Source organism: Centruroides vittatus, unplaced genomic scaffold, assembly GCF_030686945.1.
Source record: "Centruroides vittatus isolate TY-2023 unplaced genomic scaffold, ASM3068694v2 contig_377, whole genome shotgun sequence".
NCBI classification, from domain to species: Eukaryota; Metazoa; Arthropoda; class Arachnida; order Scorpiones; family Buthidae; genus Centruroides; species Centruroides vittatus.
The window spans coordinates 2,145,265-2,164,580 of record NW_027122198.1 but is presented as its reverse complement, the minus strand read 5'-3'; the positions used below and the strand labels follow the sequence as shown (position 1 = coordinate 2,164,580).

Below are 19,316 nucleotides of genomic sequence, written 5' to 3'. Positions count from 1 at the left end.
ACTGGTTTAGTTTGTGATTAGCAAATAGAGGAAATCTTAGTCAAAAATCAGAATAAAATATCTTTATTTTCAAGTGAAAATAAACAAGGCTTATTAATAAAGAAGTCCTATTAATAAACAAGGTCCAAGTAGACAAGGATACATACAGAAATTTATAAATATAAGCATTTAACGTGTTTAAATTAATATTTTAATCAATTAATTATTTTTAATTACAGTCAGTAAAATCCTTTTGGACTAGAGATTACTGCCCCAAAAGAACAATAAAATCTTTTCTAGATAAAAGCAATTACACTGCTGATATTACACTTAATTACACTATACATAAGTAATAAGAATTAATGCTTTTTTTATAATTTGATTACATTTTGTTCTCTTTTTAAGGTCTTTGGTAGCAAACAAAAAATTGCTGTAGAGAACTTATTGTATGGGAACACCAAGTGATTTGATTATACAGACTTTATTATTTAAAAATAAAATACATTTCAGGGTATTTGTCCCTCATCAGTCTTATACATATCTGATAGTGTAATTCATTGTTACAATTTATCGATTATAACCATTTAATATACAGTCGACTTCTCATAAGTCATCACCCAGATAACTTGACACCATCGGTTAAGAAGTCATTTTCTGTGGTCCCGGCCGACTTACATAGGCATTAATGTTAAAAAAAACTCCGGTTTACTCGACACCGTTTAACTCATCACTACTGGATAAGTCGACATACTTTTGATGTCCCACACTCCAATAAGTTGTCACCCCTCCTAAAAAAATGAATTCACTCCACACATGTGGTGCAAACTCATTTTTTTTTTTTTTTTCAGGAGAGTGAGTCGATTTATTAATTACCATATTTTACGGACTATAAGACGCACCTTAATTTTTAAGCAATTTTTCGAAGAAAAAAGTGCGTCTTATAGTCCGTAAAATACGGTAATATATTTAATAATATAATAATATATTAATATTATTAATATATATATATATATATATATATATATATATATATATATACATATTAATAAAAATGCCTTAACATTTTATATATTTTTATGTACAAAATAATAACATAAACAAAAAGAAAATATACAATCTACATAAACATCACACCAGAATCCAATTTTGCATTTTCTCAATGTAGAGGCATTAAGAATCCTTAGACATTACTTGCAAACAATTGACAATTGCGAAGATGATGTTTTCAAGACATTCGTGATTTTTGAAAAAAAAGTCGAGACAGTTAAATGCTCAAAACAAACAACACTATACAAAGTTTTCAGTTTTTCATCTACAGAGTAATTCTAAATGGAGGACACAATGTGTTGTAAGCCTATACTACTGTTTAACACACTACTGTATTTTCCTATTTGTAGTTTTGTGGTTTTTTTTTCCAACTTTCCACTTCCCCTTAGGGTGTCAACTTATGCGGACTCGACTGTATTTTGCACACAAAATATCAGTAAAATAAATTACCTGCAGTGATATATCTATATTGGTGAAAACTGGACTGTTAAAAGGGGTAAAAATAGTAAAATAAAAATAAATTAAAATTTAAAAATAATTAAATTGACTTTAATAATCTACTAAAATGTAATAAAAGTATATATAGTTGCTAATCAAAGTATTATTACATAGATGAGATTGGTAGAATATTAAAAACTAGAATTTGAAAACATTTACACATGATCCAGGTATAATTAATCCAAATCTGCATTTGCCACACACTGCAGTCAAGAAGGTTATGAAATTTTACTCGATAGCATTAAAATTTTTAAAAAAGAAAAAAATATATTATCAAAAGAAAGCTTTTTAAACATTTAGAAATTATTAAAATTAATGGAAATGATGAATTTGAATAGAGGAGTTATCATTAGAACTTGCAACCATTACTACAAAAATGAGAAAGAATCCATGTTAGATGCACTCTTCTCCTCCTCCCTCCACCCACAGATTTTAATAATGTACTGTATAACTATCAGCCCATTTGATGAATGTACTGTACAGTAAAGTTTTTATGCCTTTTTATATTTTTGTTTTTGTAAATGTTTTTCAATATTTCTTTAAAACGTTTTACCTTTATACAACCTTTTCCCAATTTTAACAGCAATATTTTAGCCTGTATTACAGGTATACCCTTTTATCACATTTTATTAGAGTATTATGGTAGATTTACTTTATTTTTAGTTTCACTATTTTTATTCTTGTTTAATAGTCCAGTTTAATATTCCTTTTTACCAATATAGAGATACTATTGAAGATAATTTATTTTACTAAATTTTTGTGTGAAATGTAATAAATGGTTGTAATCTATAGAGTAATTCATTTGTTACAATTTATCAGATATGTATAGGACTGATAAGGGGTGAATAGCTTGAAATGCATATTCTGTTAAAATAATAGTGTCTGCATAATCAATCACCTGGTGTTCCCACATGATAAATTTTTACAGCAATTTTATGTTTACTATCAATTAATAAAAATTGAAAAAATTGAGCAAGTGTTAACAGATAAATAATACAATAAAATATAAAAAACAATACAATATAATGGTGAAATATTCCAAAAAAAAATTTAAAATGTGATAAAAGGAATAAAAGTCATAAAAATAATAAAATTATTGGGAACTATAAAATAGAAAATAGGATTAATAGTTTATAAAAATGATTAAAAAAAAAAATAATAATAATAATGAAACATAGATTTTAACTGAAGTTTCCATACAGAAAACATTTATGATGCTGCTTAAAATACCACATGTTGTTATAAAAAACATGTTCAACAAGGTATGAATTACAAATACCTCTAAAAAAGTTTTCTTGAAATGTTAAGCATATAAAGTGGCATATGTTTATACTTTGAATTTAATTTTATTTTGGGATACAGTCCAAACTCTGAATGATTCAAAGTCTAGATCAGTTTTTGCTATTAGAAATGTCCAGTGTGCTAAATGTATGCCCTCAGATTTATTATTATTATTATTTTTTTTTTTTTTCAAAATGTATTTTTTATTTATTATAGGTTAAAGGGATGAATGGATTATTTGGATTGAAAGTACAAGTTTCTGTTGGTGAAAAAATGTTGATTGGAATAGCAGTAAGTAAACTCATATTAAAAATATAGATACATTTTCTGATATATAAAAATTTATTTGTTTTATTATTATAATCTATTCTTGAATTTATGGTAATAAAATTCTTATTTAATTAGTATTGTGTTTTGTTAACCACTCTGCAGTGACCGACGGATATATCTGTCAAGGGCGATGGTGTGGCAGTGGTGAGAGACGGATATATCCGTTAAATTCTTTTGGGGGTATCGCCAAAAACTACCGCAAAAAAAAAATTCACATAAAAAATGAATTATGTAACAATAAAAAAAGACTTTTCTTTACTAGACATAACTGTTTACAAAATCTTTTTCCGAAACGGTAGTGAGAAAAAAAACACACGAAAAAATACTTTAAAAATTTCTCACGTTTATTCTCCACTACTTTGGAATAGCACCATACCTGACTATTTCACTGTTGAAAGGTTAATAAAAAAACATATTTAGCCACTTTGTCTAAAAATAACTTTTTTTGGTTTTAAAACTAAGGCGTTTTTTCTTATATTTGAAATTAAATTGTTTCCATATTATTGTATTTAGAAAAAAAGAACATCTTATAGTCAAAAATTTTTCTTGGAATCTGTTGGTATATGGGTGAATTCCACATATATGGATACCTTACTCAGGGGTTGCTCTGAACAATTTAAAAATTGCAAGCTGATTACCACCAGCTTAAAGCTGAGGAATGAGATCATATCCTGGAGCCACATGACCTTGGTTTGTCAATGCATACAGTTGCCATGGGTGTTGGCACAACGTGAGTACCATTCATTAATGTGAACATCTGTAAATATCCCAAGAGGGAGTGGATTGCACTGGCATGTGACAGAGTGCACAGACCAGCAGATTTGCTAAATGGCTCATTGGGACTCGTATGCCACAATACATGACATCCAAAGCCACCTGTCACTAGCAACTGGTGCACCTGCCACCTGAATGTATCTTGCTTCTGTCTATGGTGGAATGACAACCATGGATGGGTGTTGTGGTATGGTATCCCAGGGAATGCTACATACCAGCCCTTTTATCTAAACATGGCTCCATACTGGGCATTGTCTTTTGGGGAGGCATCATGTACGATCAGCAGATAGCTCTGGTGCTTATTTCTAGTACTCTGACAGCAGACTAGTATGTCACACACAGTGTGGGAGCCTATAGTTTGTTCACTCATGCAGGCTGCACCCAACACGATAATGCCTGACTATACATTACATGGCAAACTCTCACCAGCCTGAATGGAATTCACATCCTTTCCTGGCTGGCAGCCTTGCCAGACTCTCTTCTGTCTAATGCTTGTTTGTATTGTAATTATTTGCCTTTTTAAACCAGTTCTAGGACCATTGTTGGGTAATAATGTAATTCAACCAAGAAACGCACATTTACCTCATACCTGGGGAAATCATGTTCGGCGTACTTCAATTATTGTATACATATAGTGTTAATGTGCTGTACCTGAAACATTTGTTAATTTTGTAAACTAATAATTGTTGTCTATATAGCCATAAGTCTGGCACTGTATATAATGTATGATATCGATTAATTAATTGTTTACTATTATTTTTACTACACAGCCAAGTCAGGCTGTATCTTTTATGTAACCATTTTAATGTTATGTATTCCAATGTAAATATGTTTTTATTTTAAATGAATGGTGATGCAAATGCCCATGGGGTTCTGTGGGGCCCCATGGTTGCTCCTTTTCCCACTTTCCTATTTCTCTTTATTTCCTCTTTCCTCTAGCTTCTTATCTTATTTAACTCCTCTTTCCATTTCTAATAGGGCCTAAGTCCATCGCTAAATACGGATAGCCCTCTAATCACCTTTTCATCATAATGTCATAGTGTCTAATGCTTGTGGGACCTCGTCTGATGTGAGATGCACAGGAACCATCATGGACTACTACCACCGTATACCGTAAACACGGACGTTGCATTGGATACAGCTTTGCAAGGGATACCTCATGCAACCATTAATTTCCTCATTTGATAGTATGCCTCACCATATAGCAATTTGAATAGCTGCTTGTATAGCTGCCCATGGGGACCATATTTGTAACTTAATAAATAGGTGTCTGTTGCATATCTTTCTTCCTTCTTTTAATTATTTGCATATTTCTGTCACCTCTACTGGTCTTGCAATGTGCATATGGCTATGCACATTCCTTTGTGTTGTGATTTCACTTTTGAGGAGTGTATATATTGTTTTTGCTCTGCTGATGTTTATGCTTCTCTCTTTCAGTGCTTTCCTTTATTCCTCTAGTTTCTTCTCTACCTTATCTTAATGTTTCACACAGCACAATGTCATCCACAAACATATACTCCATGGTGCCTTGCTTTTCACGTCTTCCACTAATACATTTATTTATATTTAAAATAAATATCATATACTACAACAAAATCTAATATAAGTCTACCCATTTATTATTTTGAGAACAATATCTAGGCCGTAGTCTATTACAAGTCTATAATACAATATAAAATATTTATTAAAACATTTATATTCAATTATCAAATTGAAGAGAAATGGGCTAAGAGCTGAGCCCATTTCTGGTGCAGTTCAGCTCTCAGTGAATTCCTCTATCATAACTACAGTACTTTTTACTTGAGTCATTACTTCCTTATACATTCCTTTACAAGTTTTATGTACTTTTCTGGTATTCCTGTTCCTCTTGTACATCTCCATGTCTCCTGTCTAGGCACACTGTCATATGCTTTCTCCAGGTCTACAAATACCACATGCTGTTTGCATTTCTCTGTACTCTCAATCAGGAATTTAGGGCAAAGATTGCATTTGTTGTTCCTCTTCCTGGCATGAAACCAAACTGTTCCTTGCCTATAGTTGTTTTTTTGCCTTAATCTTCCTTCCACAATTCTCTTCCAGATCTTCATTGAGTGCAACATTAATTTAATTTCTCTGTAATTTCTACATTCTTGCACATCTCTTTTTCCTTTATAAATTGGTACCGAAATATTTTTCCTTCATTCATCTGGCATCCTCTCTTGCTGCCACAGCTTTTTTCATATGAACCCATACTATATCAACACTTTTTGCCCAAATATCTCCATACCTCAGCTGGGATCAGATCAGCTCATATTGCTTTCTCATTTTTCATTTTCTGGGTGAACTTTCACCACCTCTTTGCTTATATCTGCTGCACTCCTTTATTACCTCATTCAGTATCTTCCTAAAATAATTTTTCCAACTTTCTATTATTTTTTCTTTGTCTTGTAACACTTTACCATTCCTATTTTTATCTGTTTTATTGATGTGAAATTATTTAATGCTTTGTTTCTTGTTTTCACAATTCTTATCACCTACCTATCACCATTTTTTCTTTTCAGTTCTTCATATGCCTTATTTATCACCTTTGCTATTGCCACAGCCCTTTTTGTCTTTTTGATATTTATTTTCTTAGCACAATGTTGCTGTTGAGAACATATCACACAGGAAACACTTTCAGAGGAAAAAGGTTGGTTTATTGGTGTAAATGAATATGCATTTTGGGCTTAACGCCCCTCTTCAGTCCTATTATCATATTACATATTTCTATTACATATCTATTACATATTTATCAGCAAATTGATTACAGGTTTACAAATTTACAGAATGCATTGAAAAAATTAGGATACACATACAATGGTTTATACAATAATTAAATATTTAATTAAAAGAGTATATATGCACTGCACAAGTATTATGGATACAGTAAAGGAATTGAATTACATAAAACTTAATTACCTAAGTTTTATTGTATAAATCATTGTTGTGTACCCTAATTTTTTCAATGCATTCTGTAAATTTGTAAACCTGTATTCAATTTTCTGATAAATATGTAATAATAGGACTGAAGAGGGGGTGTTAAGCCTGAAATGCATATCCGTTCACACCAATAAACCAACCTTTTTTATCTGAAAGTGTATCTTGTGTGATATGTTCTCAAACGGCAACATTGTGCTAAGAAAATACATATAATAGAGAACAACAAGCAACTAAGATTTTTGATATTTCTTCATTTCCTTTTTTTATTGCAACTTTCATCTCCTTATTCCACTACCAAGTCTCTTTTCCATGGGGTGACTTTTTTCCTGATGTTTTCCCCAATACCATCTCAACTTTCCTTATATTATGACTATTAAACTCTTATCATTCATGCACATCATCTACTAACTTTAAGGAAAAAGTGCTTGTAAGAGTAATCTCTTTATTCAGGTCCTTTTCTTACAATTTTCCTCATTTTATCCTTTGTTCTTTCTTTCCTGGGTGTCTCCAGACCTTTTTGTCATCTATTAACACTTAATCACTACCACCAACTATGTGCTCTGCAGCTGCACTTTCTTTGTTAATCATTTTGCAATTCCTTATTTCCTTAAGATGGTTTATGTGATATATGAAATAGTCAATTTGGCCCAACAATCTTCGTAATTAATTGGGCTACTATTAATTCCACTACTATTAATTTAATTATTAATAGTAGTGGAAAAATATCCACTAGTATTAATAATTAAATTCTAAGTAATCTTGTACTAGAGGTAGACATTAGGTGCCATCTCTTATTAAATTTAATAATTATAATTAATATAATAAAAATGTTTTCAACCTATTCATAGGTCTTCCTCAGTTAGGACTAACTAATGGACTACATTAGGGTAAGGACATCCCAATGGACAGCCTTATGTCAAAAATCCTTTTTGAGCTGGTCATAAGCAAATTAGAAAAATTTGTAATCAATGAATTCCAGTATCTCATCATAATGCATGCCCAATATGTGGATGACATCTTCATCTTATGGTACAGTACAAGAAACCTGATCTAAAACTCTTATTATGCCAGTTCAACAATAATCCTTATGGGCTAAATCTGAAACTGGAACTACAAAGCACCACTTCCATCGATTATCTGGACATCTCTGTCAATCTTAAGGATGGTAACATACTCACCAACATATACTGGAAATCTACATACCAGCCAATCTTAATTCCATACAAGTCATTGGACCCATTCTACGTCAAACTCTCAGCATTCAGATTGCTAATTAAAAGAGTATAAATTATATGCACTGCACTAGTATTATGGATACAGTAAAGGAATTGGATTATATAATTAAACTTGCCATACAGCATGGTTATACTTTGACAACAATATGCAGTCTAATTTTGGCATAATGGAACAAGAAGTGATTCCTTGTAACAGAATAACTGAAGGAGGTGAGTGCTAAATTACTTTCTCATGCTTGAAAAAATCAGCAAGGAGGTCACAAGGATAAACAGTTTAAGAGTACAGTATAAAAGAAATCATACAATTTTTAATATACAGCATGTCCGAGAAAGATCTTTATCATTCTAAATATTAATAACAAAAATACTAACAGGTGAAATGAAATGCAGTTTGCTGCAAAAGCATGAAGAAATCTAACAGTTTTTTTACAGTACCTTCAATGCAGCTGTACATTAGCTCCGTTAGTAGCACGAAGAATGTCAAGCTGTGCTTGATTTCCCTCCAAGTGTTTTGTAACATTTGCGGTGTAACAGTGAGGATTGCTAATTGTATTCTTTCCTTTAAAACGGATATATCAGAAGCAGGTGTTTGATAAACCCAGTCTTTAACATAACCCCAAAAGAAGAAATCCAGTGGCGTTATGTCAGGTGATCGCGGAGGCCAAGGTATGGGTCTTCCATGACCAATCCATCATTCAGGAAACACTCTATTAAGTAATTCAGTACAGAAAATGACCAGTGAGGCAGAGCACCATCCTGCTGAAATAAAACATTTGGCTGCAAGTGTTCCAATTGTGGAATAACGTAAAACTCAAGAAGATCCTGGTAAACATTACTGTTAACAGTCTTCTTCGCAAAGAAGAATGGACCAATTACATCATCATGTAAAGTTCACACCAAACATTATGTTTGGGACTGTCTTGTTCCTGTTAGACTAACAAATGTGCATTTTCAGATCCCATATTCTAACGTTATGGCGATGAACCTTTCCAGACACATGGAATGTGGATTCATCAGAGAAGCACACTCTGTGTAGGTAATTTTCATCATCTATCGTCTCCAACAAAGTGCATGCAAAATTAAATTGGCATGGCTTATTATCTGGTTTCAAAGCTTGTAGTAATTGCAGTTTATAAGATCTCAACCTTAATCGTTTGTGGAGGACATCATGAACAGTGGAATTTGGTAATACTAGTTCTCGTGCAGCATGTCTCACCGATTTCCTGGAACTCTGAGAGAATGATTCTCTGATTTGTTCGACACTTTCTTCTGATGTCGATGGTTGGCCATAATTTTTTGCATGCTGAACATTTGCTGTCTCTTTAAACTTCTCCATCCATGCATAAATTGAAGTCACACTTGGTGGATCTTCATGATACATCTGGCAAAAATTTCTTTGCACAGTTATCGGTGATTTTGTTTTGGCTATCCACAATACACACTGCACTTTCTCCTGTGCAGTTGCCATTTTCTTACCTTATCACAACTGGCAAGCAACTAGCGCCATCTACCTCAGGCAATTGATACCAGAAAAAACTCTTAGATTTCTTCATTCTTTTGCAGCAAACTGCATTTTATTCCACCTGTTAGTATTTTTGTTATTAATGTTTAGAATGATAAAGATCTTTCTCGGACACGCTGTACTTGTAAATGATAAATTGAAAGTTAGCCATTCTACCAAGCAGGGAGTATACTCCATTCATCTTGAACAGGGATCAGCAACCTATGGCACATGTGCCAAATGTGGCATGTGGGACGATTTTCAGTGGCACACTGATTGAATAGAAATTTAATAAAAATTATATTTTAATTATTAAATTATACATTTAAATGGAAGTCATAGTTTAATGTAGGCTGTGGTATGTTAAAAACAAATCCCTTGCTTATACAGTCAAACCTGTTTTTATGCGGTCTTTTTTTGTGCGATTTTTTTTTTATGTGATTTTTTATTTGTGCGGTATAGTCTGCGACTAGTCTCATGCGTTTTGTCATGTCTCACGTTGACTTATTATAGCTAAATAAACTTATTATAGCATAAATGAACTTATTATAGCAATATTATTTCATGAATATGCAAAAAATGAAATAATTTATTTTTTAAGTCAACAAAACACCACCTGGACAAAAATATGTGAAACAGACGATAGACAAGACGATGCAGTCAAGTGCTGACATCTGTTGTCAATAAATTCTATGTCTGTTTTAATTACTGTATTAGCCCAAATATAACGCGACCCTGAATTTAACGCGACTCCGAAAATTTTCATAAAGATATTTAGAAAAAAAAATAATACTCATAAAAAGAATTCAAAGAAGGTAAAATTCAATCAGATAAGCATTTATTTAGATAATTATAGCTAATAATACAGGTTAAATTCATGTCAATAAAATTAAGTAATGTAAAACAAAATTAATATTACGTAAGTAACAACAAAAAACAGAAATGTTTATTTAGAATCAGAACTGTTTTCAGAATGAGAACTCATTGATGTCACATCGGTACCATCAGTATTTTCATTCTTGCTTTCAGTCTCCCACAAAATGTCATCTTCCGTCCCATTTAAATCATTGGAAATGCAGCATTTCTTGAAACCTTTAACTATCGATTCAGGTTCGATCTTCTGCCAGGTAGTGGCAATCCATTCTCCTAAAAGAGAGACTGAGGGTTTTTTATTTTTCCTGAAGGTGTCATGGATGATTGCCCGATAATAGCCAATTGTTGTATTCTTTTCGAAAATTCTCTTTAAATGGTTTATTAACCACCACATCCAAGACTTGAAACTGAGAAGTCATACCACCTGGTATTATTACAAGATTGGAATCCAATGCCTCAATTTTTTCCTTAACACTTGTCGTAAGGTGGCCTCGAAGTGCATCAAGGACTAGCATGGAGCGAGAGTTTCTCAGAGAACCTGGCCGTTTCTCCCATATCACATTCAACCAGTCTAATACCAACTCCTCTGTCATCTAACCTTTTTCTTGGACCCGAAAAACAATTCCTGGACACAGCTTTTCTTTGGGCATTGTTTTACGTTTCAATATAACGTAAGGTTGAAGCTTTTGTCCGTCAGCAGTAACAGCAAGCATAACAGTAATTCTGGAGTTTTCATAACCAGCTGACTTCAATAAGACCATTTTTTCACCTTTCTTAGTTACTGTAAGGTCGGAAGGCATGTCAAAATAGACTGGTGTTTGGTCTGCATTTCCCATATTTCCAAGACTGTAGTTGTGCATTTTGCATAATGATATAACATGGCGCTGATAAGCCAACAATTTTTCATTAAAGTCGTCAGGAAGTTTTTGTGCGAGAGTTGTCCGCCGTCGTAGTGATAAACCGTTCCTTTTCATCATTTTTCTACACCAACCCATACTTGCCTTAAAGTCCTTTCTAGGAATGTTTAAATTAACAGCCTCTTCTAACACTTTAAATCTTATGACTTCACAGGATATTGGGCACCCTTCATTTCGCTTTTCTATTACGAATTTTAACACTCGCTGCTCAACTTCATTAAACCTTCCTTTTTTAGGTCCACTAAAAGATTTTCTTGAAGAATTTGCATTCTTATATTTCCTTAAATCTTTTCTCCATAGGCAGATGCTTACTTCTGGAACTCCGTATTTCCTCAAAGCTCTCAAGTTGTTCGTTCTTTCTGCCTCATTTGCAACCATAATTTTAAAATTCATATCGTAAGTTCTCCTGGTACCTTTGTTTATTTGACTCTTTGATGAGCCTTTTTTCTCAACACTACCTTTATTACTCACACTCATTTTTTTTATGGGCAATAAAGAAAATAGTAAAGTAACCATCGCTAGTCACTAGAGCAACAAACAAATGAAACAAAACAGTTGCGTGAGACGTTAACGAGTGGAGACATAGCCTTACTATAGTAGCGCTATGCAAACAAAAGCGCAGGCCTACTAACTAGATCACATGGTTGTTTTGAAGTGGTCGGTCGAGCTAGGAATTGGTCGGACGTTCAGTCGCGTTTCAACCTCTGTAGGTTGAAACGCGACTGAAAATGTCCTTGTTTATATTCCATTACTTGAACCCTGAATTTAGTGTGAGTCGATTTTTTAACGGAAAATAAATGGTCGAAAAATATCACGTTATATTCAGGCTAATACGGTACATTAATTAAACCTTCAAAGTGCTTTTACATTCCTGGACCATTAAGATAAGATCCATTTCAAAGCGTAAATTGAAGGTAAATATACTGTATTATTTACGTATTTTCTAAATCAGATTCCAAAAGGTTTGGCGAGATTCCAAATAGCTGCCAAGCCTCGTCATGATTTCGTTTAAAAAAGCAATTCCTAGTTATTTAGTATGGTTTTGAGTTATTTTCTATGTGAGACTTTTTTATGCGGTCCCTATTGACTGCATAAAAAAAAATATTTTTTTAATTGTGTTGTGAAAACTATTTTTTATAGCCACTTGTGAAGTTTCGTGCGTTTTTTTTTTTAATGCGGTCCCTATCCACCACATAAAAACCGGTTTGACTGTATATTTATATTACAGTGCATGCATTTATACTCCATGTCACTGTGTACATATTGTGCTTGTGCTTCACGTGTAAAAACATAATTCAGTTAACAACTTGACTTCAAAATTATGTACTTTTGATGTCCATTATAATTGGAACAATTATGATAATACCTATATAATAAAGTTGGTAAAATCATGTTGGCACCTGAATAACACTATAACTTAGGTTTGCCACAACGCTGTCAAAAGGTTGCCAACCCATGCTCTAGAACAGGGGTGGCCAACTTTTGTGTACATAAGATCTACTTTTTATCTTAAAAATGTGTTGTGATCGACTTGTTGTCGTAGACATAGTTTAGGTGGGGAGGAGGAGATGCGAAATACATACTATGCTTATACACTGTTTCAGTACGAGGTGCACTCCCGCAAGCTATGAGTAGATAAGCAAAAGATATGTTCAAAACTATTTTTTATTTTTTAAATCACTTATTAATTTTCATTCATAAAGAAAACAAATTTCCAGTCTCAACTTTTGATATTTGTAGGTACAAGTTCATTCATTTGCAGCTAATTCGATTTTTCAACACTTTTTCAAGATTATATTTTAAGTTACTAAAAATCTATTTAATTTTTTTATCAACTGCGATGTATAAGTTGAGGTACTGTTTGTTCTTAAATATGAAAAAGTTGTTATAAAAATGCACAAAATGGCAGATAATTTGATTTTAAGATTTCACTTTCGCGATTTTATTTTATTTTATTTTTTTGCGCCAGGAAAATTTATCGTGGTAGAATGATATAAGATTTTTAGACTTATTTTTTGCCAATTTATCAATTGTTCGCGGGAGTGCACCTCGTTCTGAAACAGCCTGTATATCTACCTACGTAAAAAACAACATAATTATTTAACGGGCCAAAAAAATCACTTCCAAGAGAATTAAAACAACACGAGTAATTATTAACAATATTTATTAATTCAAATTAGCTACAGATAAAGACATATTTAGAATTTATTTTATTACCTTAACATTAATGAGAGGACTGAGTTTGCGTGTCTCTAACCAAGAAATCATAATTAGGTGTATATCCTGACAAAGATAATAATAATGAGTCTTCAGTATGGGAATCAGTCAGGACGGAACGTTGTTTAGTCTTCGTTAACTTTAAGTATGAAAATGCCGATTCACACAGATACGTAGATCTGAAACAAGAATAAATATATTCGCTACATTTGGTGATACTGGGATATTTTTCTCGTTTGACGTATTTCCAAAAATTTTCTTCAAATTTTCTGGCTTGTAAGATTAAATCAGTTTGTAAAATTATAATTTCATTTTCTAATGCCTTTTGCTCCATATGAAATATGTCTGAAATTTTTTGGCTAATGCGTTTCACACTTAAATCTTTTTTAAAAGGAAAAGATATAAATTCCACAATTTCTTTAATTTTTTCAAAATCTTGGAATCTTATCTCAAAATCTTCAATTACTTTTTGGATTTCCGTGATGTATTTGTCGATCTTATAATTAATATTTTTATGTTTTTGTATATTATCCGCCATATTTGGAAAATGATTCAGATTATTTTGTTGCAGATCTTCTATTAGCAAAATAAATTTTGTTTTATATATAATCTATGCAGCTGATCATATCAATTACTGTTTTATTTTTACCTTGTAATTCTAAATTTAAATGACTTAATATTGAAGTAAAATCGGTAAGAAATGCTAAGTCACTAAGCCAAGTTTCATCATTTATATTTTCACATTTTCCACCTTGCTCGTGAAGAAAATCTATTATTTCAGGCAATAAATCACGAAATCGTTGCAGAAATTTACCTCTGCTTAGCCATCTAACATCGGTATGTAGTAATAATTCAGGTTGACCTTCGTCAAGCTGCAGTTGGAAGAGACGCCGTTTGAGGGAACTTCCTCGAATTGAATTAACAATTTTAAACGCTATGTCCATTACCTCTTTTGTATTTAGTCTCTTGCTGGCTAACACTTGCTGGTGAATTATGCAGTGGTAGCTCAAAAAGGCTGGGAATTTATCTTCATTTTGACATAGGGTTATAAATCCATTTATGCGACCTATCATTGCAGCTGCGCCATCCGTTGTTATTGAAACTAATTTAAAAAGTGGTACTTTCAAATCATTGAGCAAGTTTTTAAAGGCTTTGAATATATCTACACCTCTAGTCCTTTCTTTCAAAGAAATCATACCCAACAATTCTTCTTTACATGTAAAATCCTTAAAAACCATACGAATGAAAACAAGTAATTGTGCTGTATCACTTATATCTGTCGATTCATCACATTGAAGGGAAAAACAAGAACATCTATTAATATCGTTATATAACTGTTCTTTTACATTTCCACTCATCTTCTCAATTCGTCGCATCACAGTGTTTCGAGACAGTTGTAGATCTTGAATTGCAGCAATAATTTCACTCTTGTTCTTAAAATCATTAAAAAGTGAATCTGACATTTCCAAAAAAATTTCCTTTACAAATTCACCGTCAGAAAATGTTTTACAGTTTTTTGCTAAGAGGTAGCTTACTTTGAATGATGCAGTAGTTACTGCTTGTGACTTCAACATTGGTTTTTTGAAAACATTTTGTTGATTTGTTAATTGAGTTTTAAGACCCCTAACTTTATGTTTTCTCAGTTCGGAATTTGGTGGATAATCTGTTTGATACTTGTTATGTAAAGCTAAAAAATGTCTCTCCAGATTACCCTTTTTAGCGATGGCTATCGAAGTAAGGCATATTAAGCAACGACATTTATCATTCACCATTGTAAAAAAGTAATCGAGTTCCCATTCTTCATTGAAATGATAAGTTTTCGATTTTTTTGGTTTACTACTCATGTTCGTGGGTATACTAAAATGCAAAAGAAATACGACAATAAGTATTGAATTAAATATTTTCCTAGAAAATTAAGAAAATAGTTTAGAGGTCTGTTGCGGAGAACGCTTACTTATCAAGTAAATAGATAGGTAAGAAAAGCCACAATTTAATTTAAAACATAAAGAAAAGGTACTTACATTTTAAACAGAAAAAAATTGAAACTCAACGTTATCACTTTCGGGGACCACCACTTCACCCTTCCTCTCTTTACCGTGTTTCGACCTACTCTCTCCGCCCCTCTTCCAGCCTTTCTTTATTTCGGTTTTATGACCCTTTGTCTACATTTCTTATTCCCTTTTTATAACTGTACTCAAATGGATTGCACATGGACCGACAAAACCACAACTCAGGGAGGACGCGGAGGGTCCGATATCACTACAGTTGCGTTTGCGCGTTATGTTCACGCGTTGCGTTCGGTTACAAGTGTAACACATTAAATCAAGACATCGCAAACGATCGACCAAAATTGGGTTTGCGATCGACCGGTCAATCGCGATCGACTTGTTGGCCACCCCTGCTCTAGAGGATCGATGTTTTTGATGTAAACTTACACATGCGGGAGCTACAATGACGAGTTTGAAAGCAAGACTCAAGGAACATAACTACACAATCAACAAGAACATGAATAGCACAGCCTTGGCCAACTAAGCCAGGGAACAAGACATAATTGTTTGTTTGTTTGGTTAAGTTATGGCAACGCAACACTTGGGCAATCTGCCTGAGGGGATGCCTTTCAGGAGGTCTTTTTAAGGGTAACTGGCCCCTATTTAGGTGTTACTGACATGGAGAAAACCTGGAAAATTCCACATGGCCAGTCCGTCCTGGCGAGGTGCGAACCCACAACCAAACTCCTAGTGTTCAGGGAATGGAATCACTTGGCTACTAGTTGGCTGCAAGACATAAAGGTTGCATGAGAAGAGGCAGCAATAATTTAATCAAATAGAAATCTTATTGTCCTCCGATATTTGGAAATGATTGAACTATTCAAAGCTCAGAAAAACAAATATGTATTAATTTTATAGATACAGACAGTCTATTCACAGCATGGATATATATTTTTGAAACGTGAACTTTGACACTTATTTCTTTTGTTACTTTTATTTATTTGTTTAATGTTTTATTTATTTTAAAAGTTAAATCTTAATTATTGAGTTTTATTTTCTTTTTAAATTTTAAATTTTGGTTTTCTTTTAAAATTTTATATTACAAGTATACCTCACATTATGTCGGTAATTGGTTCCAGGAGAGGCGACTTAAGTCAAATTCACTTGTCACTAGGCTAAACCAGAAATTACCATTCTCAGTTCTGTATTTTATTTATAAATGCATTTTTAATAATATATGGTTAATAAGAATCTATTTTAAGCTTACAAACAAATAAATTTTAGTTTTTAATACAGTACAGAAAAAAAAGTAATCTAAATTTATGAATACATGTACAGTACATGTTTACAATTTGGCGATGTTTAAGTACTTTTTTTTTTTTCTTTGTGGTTTTAGGCCCTTTACCGCTCAATGTTTAAGTACTGTACATCGTGGACTCTATTTGTGAATGTGGTTTGCTCTAAGACATTATAAAATAAAATGATTTTGTAAGGTTAAATTACAAATACAGTTATTAAAATCATTTTGCGATGATAGAAAAAACTAATTTATGTTAAATTTACCAATATTTACATTTAATTTGTTTATTTACATAGCAGACGTAGATGGCTGTGGATTGTCAGCATCAACAACTGATTCTGAGTATTTTAATATGATTTTATATACTTTTATTTTTATTTATTGTACAGTAACATGATTTTATGTGCTTTTCTAGTGATATTACGACTTCAATATTTGTGACGGACAAATAAAATGACTTAAACTTGATTTTTATTTTTCCATATATTTTTTTGACAAATGATATATAATCGAGAATGACTTAACTCAACAATGTAACCCGAGATATACCTGTATATACATTTAACTTTTAGAACCTCTGATTTTGTAATTTTATATTTGTTTGATATTATTTCAAAAATGCTTATTTATTTCATTAGTTAGTCTTAACTAGGGAAGACCTGTGAATAGGTGAAAAACATTTTTATTATATTAAAATATTGCTGGAGATCAAATGGTCTGTTTTATTATATAATTGTAATTAAATTAACATTTGTTAAATAATTTAGAATATTCTTAAAGAAAAGAGTAAATGCTGTAAGTAATTGTAGATGGTTATATCTAAAATGAAATGTCTGGAAGTGAAGAGTCACATGGTAGTCTGGGTAACATAATTGGCAATGCATCTGCATGGTAAGTGAGAGTTGTGGGTTTAAGTTCCACTCTGGGCCAATTCTTTTTTTCCAGAATATTCTAAATTATTTAATAAATATTAATTTAATCATACTTATTATTTTTAATAGGAGATGGCACCTAACACCTATCTCTAGTACCAAATTACTTAGAATTTAGTTATTAATAGTAGCCTGATTAATTATGGTGATTGTTTGGCTTTGACTAAAAACATTGGGTTTAGAGATGTTTATGTGCATAGTCAATCTGGCTTATCTTGTTTCTATTCTTCTATGTTATAAACTAATTTTTTTTTGAAGTGAGTGTTGACTATTGCCAGGTCAAATGCTACTGCGTATTCTATCTCCCTCTCTATTTCTCTCACCTATACTCCATCCACTGTGCATTCTTCTTTTCTCTCCTTTACATCTTTCCATCATAATTAATAATTAGTTTCTAATTATTAATTATGATGATGGGTGCTATCTCTTATCTAAATTAATAACTATAATAATTTAGAACATTCTGGAAGAAAACAACTATCCTGGAGCAGGACTTCTGCTTACCATGTGGTGCATTTGCCAGTTATGCCATCTAAATCCCAAGCAGGTCTTTGCTTCCGGACATATTTAAATTTAGATATAACCATTTACAGTTACTTATGGCACTGGCAAGCACACTGCACTGTTTGGCAGTTGTGGTATTTGGAAGTCCTGCTCCAGAGTAGTTTTTTTTCTTCTAGAACATACTAAATTATATAATTATTTATTTAATGTTCTAAATTATTTAATAAATTATTTAATTATTATAATTATTAATTTGGATAAGAGATTGTTCTTAACATCTACCTCTAGTACCAAATTACTTAGTTTCTATTCATTAATTATAGCATAATAATAGCCTGATTAATTACGGCGATTGTTTGGCTTAGTATCAATATATTTGGCTTCAGAATACTGATATATATTTTTTAAAACAAATCATTTTTATACTTTTAAATAAAGGTGCAATATGTAGTCCATTTATATTTCAGACTGGTACGGGTGCATATCTAACTGCTCTACCATCTCCAAGCATACCAAAAATTGTGAAAGGAAAGGTGAGAAAATAATAAGATGTTTATAAATGATAATATATGTAAATCATTGTAGACTTTTATATAAAAATTGTTAATGGTCTTATATATTATACTTAATAAATATTTAATCTTTTCTCTAACTGCACTTCATAAAAACAACTAAACCTTTTAATATGCAGCCATTTTGTTATCTATTTGAATGCTTTCGGTCATTTTTAATGACCTTCAAGAACAAAAATCGAATGCTTCCGATTTGTATACAATGAAATTTGTTTTGGAACGTTTTTAAATTTGAACTTTCTAGTGTGAAATCTCGTAAATATAAAATTACAATATATATGTGATAATAACATGTATAAACATACAAATAAAGTAGATAGGAACATAAATGAATAAATAAATAAATACTTAAATAAAGTAACATAACTGCAAACATAAAAAGGCCACAATTGTGCCTATTTCTTTAAACT

At 31.9% G+C, this 19,316-nt stretch overlaps 1 protein-coding gene across 2 annotated transcripts in view; it reads left to right on the top strand.

Moving 5' to 3' along the window:
• The window catches only part of LOC136975644 (C2 domain-containing protein 5), a 214,485-nt gene that overhangs the window by 120,401 nt on the left and 74,768 nt on the right, over positions 1-19,316 (top strand). For both annotated transcript variants that reach the window (XM_067270731.1, XM_067270732.1), the window contains exons 19-20: positions 3,022-3,096; positions 18,802-18,867. In XM_067270731.1, the coding sequence (XP_067126832.1) occupies positions 3,022-3,096; positions 18,802-18,867 (141 nt within the window). The remainder of the gene's footprint in view (positions 1-3,021; positions 3,097-18,801; positions 18,868-19,316) is intronic.